General features: G+C 40.2%; 1 protein-coding gene across 4 annotated transcripts in view; it reads right to left on the reverse strand.

The window, feature by feature from the left end:
- GRM8 (glutamate metabotropic receptor 8) overlaps nucleotides 1–19,372 on the reverse strand; it is an 850,596-nt gene that overhangs the window by 467,246 nt on the left and 363,978 nt on the right. For all 4 annotated transcript variants that reach the window (XM_043463632.1, XM_043463633.1, XM_043463634.1 and 1 more), the window contains exons 4-6: nucleotides 8,980–9,115; nucleotides 8,357–8,511; nucleotides 6,653–6,790 (exon numbers count right to left, since the gene is read on the reverse strand). In XM_043463632.1, the coding sequence (XP_043319567.1) occupies nucleotides 6,653–6,790; nucleotides 8,357–8,511; nucleotides 8,980–9,115 (429 nt within the window). The remainder of the gene's footprint in view (nucleotides 1–6,652; nucleotides 6,791–8,356; nucleotides 8,512–8,979; nucleotides 9,116–19,372) is intronic.

Genomic DNA, 19,372 nt, shown 5'->3' on the forward strand with positions numbered 1-19,372 from the left:
ACCATTTAGCATCTGAGTGTCAGCCATACACAAGCTAAGCAGCAGTGCTCCAACCTCCTGGCTGAGAATTCAAACCCACCAGACAAGGAAAGCGCTTCAATTCATGAAGGCAGCGTTTATGTCTGTGTGAGCAACTAGAAGGCAAGGGTAATCTATTCTTTGTCTATATCTCTAGCAATCTCTGGCACAAGGCTGGCCATCCAAAATAAATAAGTGAATGAAGAATGAATGAATGAATGAACAAATGGCTGAATGAGTCAAAAGGTTTTAAGATGCTGGACAGAGGAGCCTGGCAGGCTACATACAGTCCATGGGAGTAGCAAAGAGTCAGACATGACTGAGTGTCTGAGCACATGGAACTGACTGGATTTTGAGGGTGGGTCAGAGAATGTTTTTTTGGTAAGGGCAGACCTATTTACAATTCATGATGCAGAAATGAAAGCCAAGACACTGTGACCTGAGAGAGACTGCCTTTGATGAGCAGTTGCTCTGCACTGCTCTAATTTCCCTACCATATTCACTATCAGGCCTCACCAGTGAAAGTGAAGTTGCTCAGTCGAGTCTGACTCTTTGCGACCCTGTGGACAGTAGCCAACCAGGCTCTTCTGTCCATGGGATTTTCCAGGCAAGAATACTGGAGTGGGTTGCCATTTCCTTCTCCAGGAGATCTTCCCGACCTGGGGATTGAACCCAGGTCTCCCGCATTGTAGGCAGACACTTTACCATCTGAGCCACCAAGGAAATTGGCCTCACCAGAAAGACAAGAAATCAGAATGACGGCCATTCCAAAAGTCAAGTGAGACCTCGAAAGAAAAACTCTCCACTATCAATGAGGGTCTTGCTGGACAAAACAAGGTCAGGCAAGGGACTGATCAGAGAAAGAGCAGGAAAAAGAAAAAATGAGGTGGTGAGGGGGAGCAGCAGAGGGGGAGTTCAGGCAGAGGCCTGAGTGGGGAAACAGGTGTGCAAAAAAATGCACCGAAATAAGGAGAGGTGAGGAAGACTGACCTCCAGTCCTCAAGGGAGGTGTGGGTGTCTGGATGGGGAGGGGCAGAAAGGCATTAAGTCTTTGAGAAGACAGGGAAGGAGGGAAAGAGAGGGGGAGAGGTCAGAGAAATGTCTATAAAATAACACCCATCACCACTGATAAAAAATCCTTTTTTCTTCTTGAGAAAGACAAAGGGAATTTTAAGTAGGATTAAGTAGTAGTAGCTTTCAGAACTCAGCAGCTCTCAGGAGCAATAATAAGTACATAAATAGCTAAGTGGATGGTAGGAATTACTTCACTTTGGAATGTGGCCAGCATATCAAAGTTAACAGTAATATCACATCTTTTTGAAAGCTTTTCTGAGATTCTAGGGGGGAAAACATCTTAGAAAAACTGTACCATGTTAATTTTAGGAAAAGGATGCTCCTCACTGCTTGAAGACATTCTATTGCCTGAAAATTGATAAGACAGAAGTTCTAGCCTGCTGGGAGGCACTCTCTCATCCATGTAAATACATTCCAGTATTGCCCCCAATTGGAAGCAAATAATCATGTTTGTAGATTACCTTCACCTAATGTAAAATTTTACTCAAGACATAACCCACAAAAGATGCTCTAAGTGCAACAGAAAGGACCTGTGGATATCCCACTTTCAGAATTCTCTAACTTTTGGACTCACTGTGAATAGTTAAGACATAAACTTTGTAAGGACTTCCCTGTAGCTCAGACAGTAAGAATCAGCCTGCAATGTGGGAGACCTGGGTTCAATCCCTCGGTTGGAAGATCCCCTAGAGGAGTGCATGGCAACCCACTCCAGTATTCTTGCCTGGAGAATCCCACGGACAGAGGAACCTGACAGGCTACAGTCCATGGGGTCACAAAGAGTCAGACACGACTGAGTGACTAACACTACTATTGCTACTAAACTTTGTTAAGACCAGATTTTGAAACACGTATAACTGTATGCACCCATTTCTGAATTAGGTGGAACTGGGCAAGTTGGAAATACAAATAATGTTCAAATCCTGGGGCTGCCCTGTGGGCTCAGTGGTAAAGAATCCACCAGCTAAGAAGGAAAAGCTGTTTGATCCCAGGGCCCAAAAGATCCCCTGGAGTAGGAAATGGCAACCCACTCAAGTATCCTTGCCTGGGAAATCCCATGGACAGAGGAGCCTGGCAGGCTACAGACCATGGCATCACAAAGAGTCAGACATGACTGAGCAACTAAGCATGTTCAAATCCTAGACACTTCTAGCCATGAATATCCTATAGATTTTTCCTCTTAAGTACATTAAGTACATTTCTTCTTTGTCCACTAATGTGCTGATCATCTTCTTTGCTTCCCCAAAACACACAAAAACTGGGTGTTGGTGGCAACTGGGGGTACAAATATCTTCTCTCACCATCTGGAAACATTCACGTGTTACCGTTTACCAAAAAAGTAAAAGAACATTGCATTCTTTATTTATTTTCCACCCAGAGACAAGTTATTTCAGTATCACCCACAATGGAATTTGCATGAAAATCTGTTTACTGACCCTGTTCCCTAAGGGTACATTTGCCCTAGCACTTGGAGTAAACACCATTTTCATTGCACTAGAAATAGTTCTAATTGGACAGATTGTTACAATTTTAGCAACACCCAAATAAATCAAAGGAATATGAAGCAGACATGCCACCAAGTCTGGATTCTACAACACCTCAGTTCAGTGTTTCTGCCTGAAATAAGTATTTCTTCTACACCATCGACAGATGCCTAAAGGACATCTAAAGACATCAACATTTTTTTTTTTTTGAAAAATGACTTTAGAGAAATTGATCATTCTGAAAACAGTCCATTAAAAAGCTCTATGCTTATATATATGGAATCTAGAACAATGGTACAGATGAACCTATTTACCAGACAGGAATAGAGAGGCAGATGTAGAGAATGGACATGTGGACAAGGCGGGGAAGGGGAGGGTAGGACAAACTGAGAGAGTAGGATTGACATATGTACCCTACCATGAGTTCATTCATTTCACTAGCTGGTTAATTTTCATTAATATGCTCTAAACAACAATAGGATATAAACATGTGGATGATCAAATGACATTCAGAATTCAAAACTAACCACAGTGTACAATATACATGAATGAAAAACCCATAAGGCCCTCTGTCTATAACTTCTTTCAAACCCTTCTATTAACTGACTGCTCTTTATATCCCATTATTCACTGACATGCAAACTCTTCACGAGATGAACCTCTCCTCTGTTCTTCAGACTTCTCCATGCCACTCTCTGCTGACCCATCTTTTCCCTCATTTGGGAAGCTTTCTCAAATCTTATCTTGTTCTCAATCACCTCCTCCCTGAAGCTTTGAGTTTTACAACTTAAACTTATAATCATACATTTTTTGAACTTCTTCAATATCTATGTCCAAATTTAACACTTAATCATAAAATACTTTGTTGCCCTTTACTTATGTATATGTTTGGGTATAGCGCTCTTTCCCAACTAAATCACATGATTTAAAGGTAACACATCCCTCCTATGCCTCTCCTTCAAGTTTCTATCAAGATCCTACTCCATGTTTAACATCTTTCTCTTGATAGTCCTTCTTTATTTTTTAAAGACTTTTTTTTTTTTTGATGCAGATCATTTTCAAAGTCTTTATTGAATTTCTTACAATTGTTGTATTGTCATTAAATCATTTCCGACTCTTTTGTGACCCTATGGACTGTAGCTTGCCAGGCTCCAATGTCCATGGGATTCTCCAGGCAAGCATACTGGAGTGGGTTGCCATTTCCTTCTTCAGGGGATCTTCCTGACCCAGGGATCGAATTTGTATACCACCCCGCCCCCCCACCCCCACCCCCGCCACCCCCCACCACTGGCAGGTAAACTCAATCTCTTGGGAAGCCTTTGTTACAATATTACTTCGGTTTTATGTTTCTGATTTTTTGGCCTCAGGGGATGTGGGATCCTAACTCCCTGACAAGGGATTACACCTACATCCCCTGCGTTGGAAAGGGAAGTCTTAACTACTTGATATTCTTTCCCATCACCATGTTTATCTGAAAATATGCTTAAATTAGATGGCCTCCCCTAAAGAAATTTCTGTAACTCTGCTTCTTTCTCAAGTTCTCCCATCATCGCTACTTTATTTTTCTTCTAAACTTCTTTTTAAAAAAGCATTCCTCCCTCTACTTCTCTTCCATTTCTATCTCCAGCCCTCACCATCCTCACCATCTGAGTCTCCATCAAACTTCTGTCCTTCAACCATGCCTCTCTATTGCACTGAACATGCATGCACCCTATCTCCTCTCCTGACTCCCAGTTCATCTCCTTCCCCAACACACAATGCTTAATTTCTTCTTCTGGTTCCTCCCCTAGAGGGTTAGGTGGTTATTCCTCACCTCTGCTCAGCTTTCCCTGGTAACTGCATCTCTGCCCTTGTCTTTGAACTTCCAGGTCTCCTCCCCATCTACTACTACCTAATCTGTATTTCTAGTGTCTTACACTAGGCAGGGTCCCAAACCTCAGTTGCCACCTGCAGGGCAGTTCCACGGGGTGAGTTCAGAACCCAATTCCAATTAGTCCTTCCAATAGTCCATTGCCATTCTTGCTGTCTTTTTAGTTAAGTAGTTTTCCTAGACCTAGCTGGCAGAGATTTATAATTCAGAACTTCCATCACTCACCACCACCCCCAGGGCATTCAGCACTCACCATATCCTGTAAATACTACCTACTAGGATCTCTATACTCTGTTCCATCCCTAACTAGCACATCTCATTGAGGCTGAGACTGTCCACCCCTGGGGCTATGGGATGGACACTAACTTACCTTTCTCTTTTCTCCCCTGATCTCCAACCCTCCCTACACTTCTGTCAGAGGAATCTTTCTGAAAAAGTATCTGAGCAGTGTCCTACATGAAAAGCCTTATTTACTTCTACCCTACAGGTAGGATAAAGCCCCAAATCCCCAGTTCTGGAGCTTCTAGGAAGAACCCCAGGACCCAGTATGAGCTGGCCTGCCCCAATCCTTTTCTGCTCTCACTCCCACTCTGTCTCAATTACTCTGGCCTCCCTGACATTTTATTTTTTGTTTTCTTTACCTTAAACCCAAGAGGCTTGTGCTAGATCCTGGAATGGGCTGCTCTCACATCTTCACATGGCTGAGGACTCTTGCCATTCATGTGCTTAGGCGCTCAGTCACATCCAGCTCTTTGTGACCCCATGGACTGTAGTCTGCCAGGCTCCTCTGTCCATGGGGATCCTCCAGGCAAGAATACTGGAGTGGGTTGCCATGTCCTCCTCCAGGGGTCTTCCCAACCCAGGGATCGAACCCAGGTCTCCTGCATTGCAGGCAGATCCTTTACCGTCTGAGCCACCAGAGAAGCCCCTTGCCATTTATGTCTGGTCTCACATGTTAGCTCCTTGGCAAAGCGTCTTAACCAAAGGATAGTAATTGCTGCCCTCACTCCTCCTTCCTGAGACCGCCTGGTCACTCTTTTTACATTTACTCTGTTGCATTTCTTCAAGGTACATCTCAGCATCTGGAAGTCTGTTTCTTTACACGTTTACTTATTTAGTGACTCTTCAAACTCAAGTGTAAGACCCACAAGCACGAACTTTGTCTCACTTCACTTACTCCAGCTCCTGGAAGTCAGTTCCCTCCACTGGGGCACCCCTCTCCACATCCCTATCCTTGCTCCATTTAAAGGGCTGCTCTAGCACTTCTCAGATTATATCTTTATTTGAAAACCTATTTCCAAAGGAACTAAATAGAGGGAAAGGAGGTCATATCAAAATGTGTGGGCCAAGGGGAAAGCAAGAGAGGAGTGTCTGGTTATAAGATGCTCAAAAGTGTAGATCTCAGTATAGAAGAGATGTATCTTTATTAAAACTATCCCTTTTTATGTTCTTTTTAATTATGCTGTACGTATTTCATTTTCCATGTGTTAATTTCTACTATATATAAATGGGGGTATAAATACATCCATTAATATATATAAGTGGATTTAAAAGGTATGTTTATACAGACCTTCTATCTTGTATTGGTCCTACTAAGTGTACTTCTTGGTTCTAAGTAACTTTTAAAATTCCTTAGATGTTTCTACATACACAGTCATGTTATCGTCAAATAAAAAGTTAAATTCTAACATTCAAAAAATGTACATTTAATATCACTGTTATTTTTATGTACAAAGTATAGAAAGTAGAGAATCAAAAAACAATAGCTGCTAGAGCTATGCAGGATATGGGGGACATGGATTGGAACAGTTAAAAAGCACTGTCAGCACAATTTGTTATGATCTGCCACCCTCACTATATTTTGAACTCCTGGTGAACAAAATCATGTCTTGTTTATTTGTCAATATCCCACCAAACCTAATAAAGTACTTTGTCTAAAGTAGATACTCATAATTTTTTTTTTAAACAGAACTGAAATACTCCAGCACTGGACACATGGCACATGTTCAATAAATACTTGTTCATTGATTGCAAGAACCAATGGGCAAGTTCAAGTTTGTGGAATGATCAATGGAAGCTCAGCCCTGCTGAGAAACTGTAACTAGAGATGCGAGGAGGTAGAAGTTGTCATTACTATCCACATAGAAGAGCTTCATTTCTCAGGTAATGACAAACACCAATGCTTCAAGGAGAATATTTAAATGGTTACCTGTACATTTCTTTATATGACTGTTTCTTTTTCCATGTGATCCTAACTTGCATCCAAAATTCTCCTCCCAGAATTCTGCAAACCATACATTTCTTCGATTATTGGCAAGAGTTCGGCTTCTAAAGTATCGATCAAACCCTATTTTAAAGAAGAAAGGTATGAAAATACTTTTTTCAAAATCAAAACCATGTACTACCAGAAATTTGAAAAGATAGTATATTATGTTGTGATCATTGCATGAAAAAAAAAATACATAACAAATGTGGGGGAACCAATAACCCAGAAATAAGGCTATCCCTGTGGCAAGAATCAGTGGAGAACAAAGGACAATATCTCTACTCCCACCATTCAGGCACCTGGCTTTTCAGGGATGTGCACAGAAGGTTGGGTGTCATCCACACCACTTCTTTCTCTCCTCGATGTCTCCCAGTGGCAGCAACTAGTGACCTCATGCTGAATATTTAGAAGCAACTCAGACTTTTTCTCCTCTCTTTCCCCTAGTAGGGGGTCTATGTTCTGGGTTTGTGTGCTTCTACTCACCTGAAGATTTATCTGATCTGGATGTTCCATTTTCAGCTAACTCAATAAACCAATCACTACTAATGTAACCTTCTGGTTTTTTAGTTGCTAAGTCATGTCCAACTCTTTGCAACCACATGGACGATAGCCTGCCAGGCTCCTCTGTCAGTGGGACTTCCCAGGCAAGAATACTTAAATGGGTTACCATTTCCTTCTCCAGGGGATCTTCCCAACCCAAGGATTTAACCCACATCTCTGCTTGGCAGACAGATTCTTTACCAATGAGCCACTTGGGAAGCACCCAGTCTTCTAGAGTCCTAGGTAATAAGCTAAAGTATCAGTCTGGTCAGGTAACCACCTCATTAAAGGAAGAATACTGGAATGGGTTGTCATCTCCTTCTTCAGGAGATCTTCCAGACCCAGGGATCAAACTTGCATCTCCTGCATTAGCAGGCAGATTTTTTACCCCCAAGCTACCAGAGAAGCCCTTACTTTTTCATTATTCTCACTTTAATACATATACTCTTACACCATTGATGAAATGATCTCTTGAACAGCATACATAAAAACCAAAACAAAACCTCCAATATACCAAACATTTGTCAACTGACTACTTCTCTGATTTTAATATTTCTTTCAATTTCCAACTGAGCTTGATCAATAAACCTGAGATTAAAACTGGATTAATGCCTTGTTCCAACAGATAATGGCAAAGGTAGGAATTTTAGTCACTGTCAAGATCACTGGAAAAGATATCTGGGAGACAGACTGCTTTTCAGGGATTTGCCACATCTTCTGTTGCCATTCATTTATCCATAGAGCTAAACCAGCATCATGCCTTAATTTGCTATAAAGCAAACACTATCCTTCCAACCATGCTATAACTGTTGTGTATGTTCATGGATATATGCAAACTTAGAGGGCAACTGCTAATATCATGGAGATATCTAAAGCCAATAACAGTGCTCCTTAAAAAAATGTCTTGTGGATATCTTTTCTAATTAAAAAAATATATAATGTGCTAAGTTAAACAGTTACTGTCTTGGTAATTCTACCATCAGTGCTACAAATTTTATCCAGAGTCATAAAATAATGGATGCATTTCATCATATGATGATACTCTGATTTTGTTTTTGAGTTTAGATTCAGCTGGAATGAAACAAATTTTGTATGGTGCATCCTTACCATCAATTGATGCTCTTTTGGGTAAAATTGTCACAGCCCCTTCTGCAATCTCCTCCTGCTGATAAACGGGTGCTATTTTGGATCCCCAACTATCGGAGCCAATCCAGAGAAAATGCCCACTTTGGTTTAATTTTTTTGCTGCTTCCAATATCCTCCTATGAGAATAAGAACAAATAAAACACATCACATTTACCAAGAAACTCTATACACATGAATGTTACAGGACCTGCTGATATCGTCATCAACACTCAGTAGGTCACTATTAAACAACAAGTCAATCATTCTAACTGCCTGAGTTTTAACATCTCCTAGAAGAAATAAATTGGAGATTTTAAGTCCAGTGCCTGATAATTAGCCTTATTCCTAACCTCATTCACATTATTCTGTCTATCATTGTTACTTGTCTCATTTCTTTTCAGTCCCCAAATTTTACTCGATAAACATTTCAGATTGAGAAACCAGAAGGTTGTTGTTTTTATGTAGCAGAAGGCAGTCTGTACTTGCATAAGAATGCTACAATTCTTGTGAAATTTTACAAGATTCTACATTGAATATAAAACATATTAGAAAAAGGATGTGGGGTGCAAATATGATCCTAAATGAGGGAGAAAATCAATCAGTACCTGATGTCATCTTCATTAGCAAACATAATCACTGCCCGAGCATTAGGTGTTTCTAGCAGGCGCTTGATAATTTTTTCAAATTCTCCAGGTCTTGGTTCACGCGGAATTTTCTGTGATTGAGCAATGCAAACACCACCTATTTAAAAAGAGAGAGAGAGAGAAAGTGATTCAGAACAGACATTTACTTAACACACTTAATGAGGTTAGCGACTTTATAGAAACACATGACTCAGTAATGGATATTGTTTCTCAAAATATCTGTCATTCTCACCTATTTAAAAGCAATAAGGATGTTTTGCATCCTTATATATATATATATATATATCTCAAATGAATGACATCAATGACTTAATCACACATCAGGTTTTTGTTTCCAAGTTTAAACATTATTTTTGTGAATGTCCTTTATAAAAAATATCAAAGTGCACAAAATGTAGGACAGGAGAGAAAGAGTGGCAAGAAGGCTGTTTTAATTCATTTAACAGAAGTCCAAGGACAAGTGCTTTGATTAAAAAAAAAAAAAAAAAGGTGTGAATACATCTTATAGGTGAGACTTCCTGTGATAGATATAGGAAGGTCCTTTTGCTAACTTATTTTGTGACCCCATGGACCCACCAGGCTCCACTGTCCATGGAATTTTCCAAGCAAGAATACTGGAATGGGTTGCCATTTGCTACTCCAGAGGAGTAGGATCGAACTCACATTTATCAGTAGACCTCCTTTAAAGTTAATTTCCCTTTTTTAGCTCATAGTATTATAGCAAGATACTTATGCAAAAACATAATGTGTTATGAGACAAGTGGTCTTCAAGATTATTTGAGACACAAGTCAAGTTTCAAAGACATAAGCACTCAGTTGACGTATGTCTCCACCATGAAAATCAAAATGGCAGAAATTCCATCCAACTCATGGCAAATAGATGGGGAAACAATGGAAACAGTGAGGGACTTTATTTCGGGGGGCTCCAAAATCACTGCAGATGGTGACTGCAGCCATGAAATTAAAAGATGCCTGCTCCTTGGAAGAAAAGCTATGACCAACCCGGACAGTGTATTGAAAAGCACAGACTTTACTTTGCCAACAAAGGTCCGTCTAGTCAAAGCTATGGTTTTTCCAGTTGTCATATATGAATGTGAGGGCTGGACTATAATGAAAGCTGAGTGCCGAAGAACTGATGCTTTTGAACTGTGGTGTTGAAGAAGGCTCTTGAGAGTCCCTTGGACTGCAAGGAGATCCAACCAGTCAATCCTAAAGGAAATCAGTCCTGAATATTCATTGGAAGGACTGATGCTGAAGCTGAAGCTCCAATACTTTGGCCACCTGATATGAAGAATTAAACATTTGAAAAGACGCTGATGCTGGGAAACATTGAACACAGGAGGAGAAGGGGACGACAGACGATGAGATGATTGGATGGCATCACTGACTTCATGGACATGAGTCTGAGCAAGCTCCAGGAGTCGGTGAAGGACAGGGAAGCCTGGCGTGCTACAGTCCATGGGGTCTCATAGAGTTGGACACGACTGATTAACTGAAGTGAACCATCCAACTCACACAACAAAAAAGGAAGAACACTTCTTTTGATTTCTCATCTTAAGGCAATGAGAGGCCAAAAAGAAAAAGGTAGAAAATTTCTCTGCCCTTTGCTGATGGGCTGGGATAGGAGGAAAAGAAGGAGTTTTCCTCCAGTGTAGTGGTGTCAAGGTAACAAAATCTAATATAAAGAGAAAAAAATGACATCAGCATGATGTTTCAATTGCATTATGGTTTGAACATACTTTTTGAGTCACTGGAGAAGAAAATCACCATTTATTTACAGCATGGCTTCAACAAGCAAGGTATTTTTACTTCCACACAATTGACAATGCATTCAGTTACCCAAACATTACTGGGTGCCATTATATGCCATGCATTGGGCTTGACACTGGGAATGCCCAGTCTAACCCAGCAGTTGCCAGCTAGTCTGGGAAAGGGGCATTCCAATAAATTATCATGGAGCATGTAATGATTTTAGGATGAAGAGACCATACGACACTTTGGGAACACAGAGGCGGGAGTAACTCAAGTGCTTAAGAGAGCTAGATTTTAAATGGCAGATATACATAAGCACAGGTGCAAAACTGGGACATTTCTGGTAGAAGCCAAGGTATGAAAGAACCTTGCTGGATCATGACTGGCTGGGGTTGAGGTTGGAGAGAATGGACAGGTCCAGCTTGACAGTGACTTTGTTAAACAGGCCAAATAATTTGGGTTTTATATTGAAAAGGATAGGAACCCACAGAAAATTCATAAGCAAGAGAATTACACAATGAGCTATGTGCTTTAGGAAGAAACTTCAGGTAGCCAAACAAAGAAAAACCATGTGGGAGCCACACAATGGGTGTCCAGTGTGTTGTGATCCGATTTAATATATGTGACAATGTTGTATGATTAACAGTGCCACAGTACTGAAGGTTATCCTTCGTCTAAGTTAGAACACTGCTAAAATTATCCTTGCAACAGCAGTACCCTCACTAACCCTACACTGCTCTTCAGTGGTGAGAACTGCCTATAAGCCACAGACTGAGCCTGTAAGTAGCTAGCCTACTGATATGTCCAGAATAGTTGTGATGATTGATTCATTCCTTCGGTAAATATTTATGGGGCTTCCCTGGTGGCTTAGACGGTAAAGAACCTGCCTGCAATGCGGGAGACCTGGGTTCGATCCCTGGGTTGGGAAGATCACATGGAGAAGGGAATGGCCACCCACTTCAGTATTCTTGCCTGGAGGATTCCATGGATAAAGGAGCCTGATGGGCTATATAGTCCATGGGGTCACAAAGAGTTGGACATGACTGAGGGACTAACACTTTCACTATCTGCCAGACACCAGGCAGGAGACATGGATTTATAATGGTGAATAAAATGGACATATTTTACTGGTGAATAAAACCATGTTATAATGGTGAAGAAAACTCTTACCAGAGTTTAGAAATGTTATGGGTAAAATGGGCTTAATGCAAAACAAACCACCAAATAAGTATTTAAGTTATGGTATGCCCTAAGAGGAAGAGCAAGGACATTTAATTTATATTGAGGAAAAGTGTCCCTAAAGTTGTTATCTCTCCATTAAGTTCAGAAAGAAGAGAGAAGGGGAGAGAATCGAGTGGAAAAAGGCAGGAAAGAACCAGTGGAGTTAATGAATGAAGGGGAGAGAAGTATGAGACAAAGATGAGAGGTAGATGGGATCCAGGTCATGCATGTCATTCAAGACCTGTGCAAGATTATAAGTGATGAAGGTGCCTAATTTTCAGTAGCCCACAGGAGTATGTCTTTTCTATGACCACGGCATTTCATGGAAGAAAAATGAATGAGGACCACTAAGTGATATAAGAGGGCAACCTGGAATGGAAAGAACAGGAGGCCATGATCCCAGTTAGGAAGTCACTAGGACAGGCAACAGGGAATGATGACTAGGGTGATACTATCAGTACTGAGGAAGGGCAGGTGTATGAGTGCTCAGCGGTGTCCGACACTTTGCAACCCCAAGGACTGTAGCTTGCCAAGCTCCTCCTTCCATGGAACTCTCCAGGCAAGAATAGTGGAGTGGGTTGCCATTACCTTCTCCAGGGGATCTTTCCAACCCAGGGATCAAACCTGGGTCTCCTGCACTGCAGGCAGACTCTTTACCATCTGAGTCACCAGAGACAAGTGGATAGTGAAAACTGGAATTAGAATTAGTGGGGTTTTGTAATATTTTTCCCAACTTTACTGAAACAAGACTGGAAAATAAAAATTGTATATACTGGGTTGGCCAAAAAGTTCATTTGGGTTTCCCCATAACATCTTACAGAAAATCCTGAACAAATTTTTTTGGCTAACCGAATATTTGGGTTGTATTAATTTGATCTAAGTAGTGCAATGGTAGGAAACCATTAAGCACGACTCTAAGGTTTTGGCCTTTGTGATCGGTTTCTGTGGAGCTTCCCTGGTAGCTCAGATGGTAGAGCATCTGCTTGCAATGCGGGAGACCCAGGTTTGATCCCTGGGTCAGAAGATCCCCTGAAGAAGGAAATGGCAACCCACTCCAGTACCCTTGCCTGGAAAATTCCATGGATGGAGGAACCTGGTGGGCTATAGTCCATGGTGTCGCAGAGTTGGACACAACTGAGGACTTCACTTTCACTTTTTCACTTTTCTGTGATGACATCATTAAACAAGTAGGAAATACAAGAGGGGCAGACTTGATGAGTTTGATTCAGAACCAGTGGTTTTCAAAGTACCCATGGAACACTGAACTGGAACAATGAGTCTGGAGCTAAGGAGAGAGAAGGCAGTTGTAACCACAATGTTGTTAGATGCAGATACAATGGTAAGTGAAGTGTTGGGAACGAAGTGATCACTCAAAGAGAATATTTAAACCAATAACAGGAAAAGGTGAATGACAGAGTTCTGAAAACCCACCAGCAGGAAGGGAGCTAGTGAATGAGACTGGGAAGGAATGATTACATGTTTTGAGGAGAAAACTTTTGGGACAAAGTCTAGGGATTACTTGAAAACTGCATAATGTGTGTAAAAATCAAATAAAGAACTGTGGTGAGTGGAAACATGAGGTAACCATAGAAATGTAAGATCCAAACTGTAACATTCTCCGGGGAACAATAGCTGTTTCAAAACATGACTGCACTTTTAAGAAAATTGTTCTAATTACTTAAGGATCCCATTAAAGACATGCCATATCCTAAATATCATTCTGAGATTAACTCTGACTCCATAACCAGAAGAAATGAAGGCCAGAAAATGTTGATTATGATTTTTTCAGATGAGGCAAACAGGCAATCCAGACTTATGGTTTAGTCTGAATTCATTGATTTAGTCATTTACTACAGATCCATTGAACATTTCTGTTCATTCAAAATTAGTCAAATTGGAATTTTACATTAGTCTATGTTTTTTTTATTCCTTCACCTCACCTTTTATTTATAAGCCTGGTCAATTTGTATCTTTCTTGAAAGAGGAACTGCACATGTAATTTCTTTCAGTTGAGCAAATCCTTATGAAGAACGTGCACCCCAAAGGCATTATGCTGTTTGGTGCTTTATGGACATTTTATTGTGGAATGTATTACTCTCAAATAATTGGTGTTAGAAAATTAATATTCTTTTTCTTAACCTTGAAACTCACTCACAACTTCTATCTTCACATCAGTCAAAAAGCCACACAGTCCATTCATAAGTACCCATGGTCTATTATGTTTCCAGAGCTAAGGACTTTCTGTCTCCATTCTGCCTGCAACAATCTTATAACTGAATGACAAGATGTACACATCAGAAAAGCCAGATAAGAATGTAAAATGATCTACTGCCAAGAAAATATTGCATAAGGTCAAATCAACTGCAGTAACAAATGACAATAAATCACCACCCCAAATAATCATGACTATTTAAAACTACATAAGAAGAGGTCATTGTATACTGTTAGTGTTTGGTTAAAATACAGTAAAATTTAGTCAAACATTCAGGCTTTATCAAAGATGTGTTTTCCTATAATATTCATTATCAATTGTTTCAATTTTAAAAGAGATTCTCTGACTTGATCTAGATTCCTAAAGTGTGGAAGAGGAGCTCTCCTGCATCAAAGCATGTCTATTCCATCTATTTCTTCATAGCCCACTCTGGAAGAGTGATTGTGTACAATTCCAGGGACACTAAATTCCCTGTTCTGCAGGTGTCCCCAGTTTAGCAAGAAATGATTTTTAAAGCTTAGCACTTAGGAAAAGACTGTCGTACGGAAGAATTTATAATTGGCTGCTTTCTAGAATTCCCTGTCTGATTTCCTCACCTGTGTAAATGTTTTCCCTTTGATTATTTAGTGATAATTAAAAGATCATTTGTTGAGCTGAGCATTTCACGTACACTCTCCAACACACTTGAGCACTCCTTCTCAGTCGCATGCATTCTGTACCTCCATAGTCCTAGGGAAAGGACTCTACCCTTGGTATTATCACCGCAATTCTGATGCGGAAACTGGGAAATAGGGGTGTCAACAGCTGGCAAGAGTCTGAAACCCAGTTTGAAAGCCACATCTGCATGACTCTGAGACTTTTTCCATCATCTTGCCCATCCACAATTGACTATACTTGTGACTTGATGGTTTCATGGATATCCATGACTGATGAAAAAGATAAAGTAAATTTAAAGACATTCAAAAGACCCAGCAGTTCACTCCTTATAAACTGAATCAATAGCTACACAAATGTAGTCCTTCTATTGAGCATTAAGAACAAAGCTAAAATACTTAGAACTCATGCAGATTATAGAACTGGTTTAAACTTTAGTATTTAACTAGTCCATCCTGTTCTTGCCTGGAGAATCCCAGGGACGGCGGAGCCTGGTGGGCTGCCGTCTATGGGGTCGCACAGAGTCGGACACGACTGAAGCGACTTAGCACCAGCAGCAGCAGACCATCCTCAAATCTTTCCTACTGCCCCTGTGAATGCATGTCCTCAGGAAAATTTTCCTGAGGCCTCCAGTCTTCCACATCACTTTTGACTGTAGCAACCACAATAATTGTATATTTTTAAAATTCTGTTACCTTTTTTTTTTTCACCTTAGACTGTAAGTTCCATGACTACTGAATCTTGTCTTTCACAATGACCACCATACTTCTCACTACCTATCACTGTGCTTGGCACATACGGACTTCAATGAATATGTTTTGAATAAATAAATGTAAGACTTATAAGAGACACTGTTGGTATAAACAGAAGTGAGGCATTTCTGATCTCAGACACCTCTCAATCAAGTAGGAAAACATAAGATACATAAAAATATATCCTTATTTTTAAAAGTGGTTAAAAGTGGCACACAAAAAGTAAAAAAAAAAAAAAATTGAAATTGAAATTTTAATTCAGAGGAAACTTTCACTGATATGGCATCTGGCACCCAAAATGGTTTTTATCAGTGAGCCATAAATTAGAATATTACCTTGGCCTTAGTTTATTCATTTGTGCTCTTATTGAAATAAGAGCAAATTTGTAAAGAATTTCATTCATAATTTTTATCTCTTTATCTCATAGGTGAGTACCTGGAAGTCTCAGGTCCGAGAGATGAAAGGTTCTTTACATATATGTTGGTTTGCTAGTGCAGTAAGATGTTGAAGAGAAGAAGAAACACAGATATGGGTCAGAAGACCTGAGGTCGGTCCTATATGAGCTTGAACAAGCCTCAGTGTCCTCATCTGTGTGACAAGGGGCATAGCAACAATCTTCCAGGGATGAAAAGGGTAATATGATAAAGTGCTATACAAAGGTTGCATTGAATACATTATTAATACTGTTAATCATCATCCTCATCTTAACCAGATAAGCATCATCACCAGACTTAAGAGGAGAGATAGCTGATATTTAGACCTAAAACGTGAGTTTGTCAACAGGTTAGATCTTGAACCCTCAACTTTAGTTGTGTAATATTATTAAATATCCTAAATTCCGAGAAGTGGTAATTGCCTGCTTTTCTGCACCAGTAAATAAGATGACTATATTTCACTTTTCACCTATTATAGATCATCACAATGTCATCAGGGCAGGTTCAATGAGAGAGAATGGAGAAAGTGATTTACTTCTCCTTTGTCATCCCTGAATTCATACCCGAAGGATTCAAGCCTCCTCTTGGAGGGATTTTATAAGTATTTTGAAGATCTGGGTTGAACATTAGAATTTAATTCTTTAAAAGAATAATAGCATGGTGAAAACTATTAACCTATTAATGGTGCCAACCACTAAGTAGCAAATATTGTGGAAACAACCCACATGCTCTTTTTATTTAAATATTTGCCTATAGATTTTTAAGAAGCTGGACTAGAGACTGTTAAGACAATACTGTTGCAACCTTAGGAGGTTGAAATGCACGATATTTGCCTTGATCTCCACCCAATGGAAGACCACCAGAGATGGAAATCGGACTGGGCAGAGAAGAAGTCCAGCTGACTGGACCAATGACAAATTCCCAGCACCACCAGGAATGCTGAGGCTGAAATGGCTTCCAGAGTTGCCCTGAATTAGGTCAGATAGAACAGGCCATTACACTTCCACATTTATCAGTGGCTTGCTGGGGGACATCCTGGGAAAGGGGGTGGATACATCAGTCAAGGCAGTTATTTGCAGTCAGGGCCACCCCGTAGTGCAGCCACATTACGAGGCAAGGGCACCAGGAACCTTCACTGAATGAGGCTCTGAAAGGGGACTCACCATAGGTAAGAAATGAAACTTACAGAGAACCAAAGATATTATATCTCTGAAATGATAGCACAAGTCAAAGAATTAATAAAATATCATTGTTTTATTTTAAAGTTCCTCTTCAGAGAGGACTCATTGCACAAAGACAGGCAACCAATCCAAACAGTACAATACTGGACTTGTAGCCAACTCAGACAAAAGAATTGGGATCATAAAACTCCCTGTATTTCAAAAACAAAAAACAAAAAAAAAACAAACAAAAAAAAACTCCCTGTATTTCAACAGAGAAGTTTTGTTAAAGCAATTCGAGAGGACAAAGAATCATGTTTTTAGTTGTTGCTTATTTTTAAGAACAAAATCTCTATTAATAATGTAGAAAGAGAAAAATAAAACAAGAAACAATGTCACAGCATCAACTTCCAACTGTGATGGAAATCCAGGAGGATTAAATTATTAGGAATGAAATTACTTACAAAGCTGCATATAGAATATTGAATGTGATTTTCTTTAAACAACATGATTATTACCAGTGTCTCAAGCTGGCTCACAATTTCTGTCAAGTTAAGTTCTAAGAAAATCATATTGAGCCTCTGATGATATAACTTGTTAGATCTGCATGAAAGAATGGTTTTGATACATAACACATCAACAAAGGTACCATTTTATCAATAGTTAAGTCTACTGGTAAAAAAGTGATGGGATTCCCAGGTGGCTCAGTGGTAAAGAAACCTGCAATACAGGAGACGTGGGTTCAATCCCTGGGTTGGAAGAACCTCTGAAGGAGGAAATGGCAACCCACTCCAGGATTCTTGCCTAGGAAATTACATGGACAGAGGACTCTGACAGGTCTTTTGAGTCCATGGGGTCTCAAAAGAGTCAGACGTGATTTAGTAACTGAATAAGGACAGCAACAAAAAAGTGACTGGTAAAAATTGTCGGTTGATCTTAACAGATGGCTTATAATTGAACCTAATAAGAATGCGATACAGTCAGTCAACTATTATTAACTTATTTCCTATGAATGCATCTTCAAATAATAGCAATGAGCAAAACCAAATTAACTAGGTTTTTTTGCTTGGTTGGTTGGTTCTTAAAGACAATAAAAACATGTTAGCTCTTAGAAGTACCCAGATCCTAATTCTAATTCATACAGAATAAGGAATTTCTCCATCATCACCAGGCAATTCTCTGACCCCATCTAGGTTTGCCACAATTCAACTCATTTCTGAAACTATCTACCTGGAGATTGTCAGATTCCACAGATTAAGAGTTCAGGTTCTACAAGACTGCCCCCTCCTCAGCTCCCTGACTTCAGATGTCAGTTCACAAGCCCAGGTTGTTACCTGGCTTCTGACCAACCAGTTATAGATCAGAGGTTCCCAGCAGTCCCTCCTTATGTTCAATTAATCTGTTAGGGAGGCTCACGGAATTCAGAGAGACACTGTACTTACTAGATCACTGGTTTATTATAAAAGGATATAACTCAGGAACAGCCAGATGCAAGAGATGCTCAGGGCAAGGTGTGGGGAAAGGGCACAGAGCTTCCATGCTATCTCTGAATCTCCAAGACTTCACCAACCCTTTAGGTTGTTGTTGTTAAGTCAGTAAGTCATGTCCGACCCTTTGCAACACCATGGACCACACCACACCAGGCTTTTCCTCTCCTTCACCATCTCCCGGAATTTGCTCAGATTCATGTCTGTTGAGTCAGTAATGCTGCTGCCCCCTTCTGCTAACCCCTTCTCCTGCTGCCCTCAATCTTTTCAGCATCAGAGTCTTTTCCAATGTAAGCTCTTCACATCAGGTGGCCAAAATATTGGAGTTTCAGCTTCAGCATCAGTCCTTCCAATAAATGTTTGGGGTTGATTTCCTTTAGGATTGACTAGTTTGATCTCCTTGCAGTCCAAAGGACTCTCAAGAGTCTTCTCCAGCATTACAATTGGAAAGCATCAACTCTTAGCACTCAGTCTTCTTATGGTCCAACTCTTGAATCTGTACATGATTACTGGAAAAACCATACCTCTTCAAATCCCATCCTTTCAAGTTTTCATGGAGGCTTCCTTACATAGGCATGATTGACATGAGCATCAGGGGTTGAACTCAATTTCCGGCAAGTCTCCCCTCCTCAAAGTCACCTCATTAACATAACAAAAGACACCTTTATCTCTCTCATCACTT

The sequence above is a fragment of the Cervus canadensis genome, chromosome 3, assembly GCF_019320065.1.
Source record: "Cervus canadensis isolate Bull #8, Minnesota chromosome 3, ASM1932006v1, whole genome shotgun sequence".
NCBI lineage: Eukaryota > Metazoa > Chordata > Mammalia > Artiodactyla > Cervidae > Cervus > Cervus canadensis.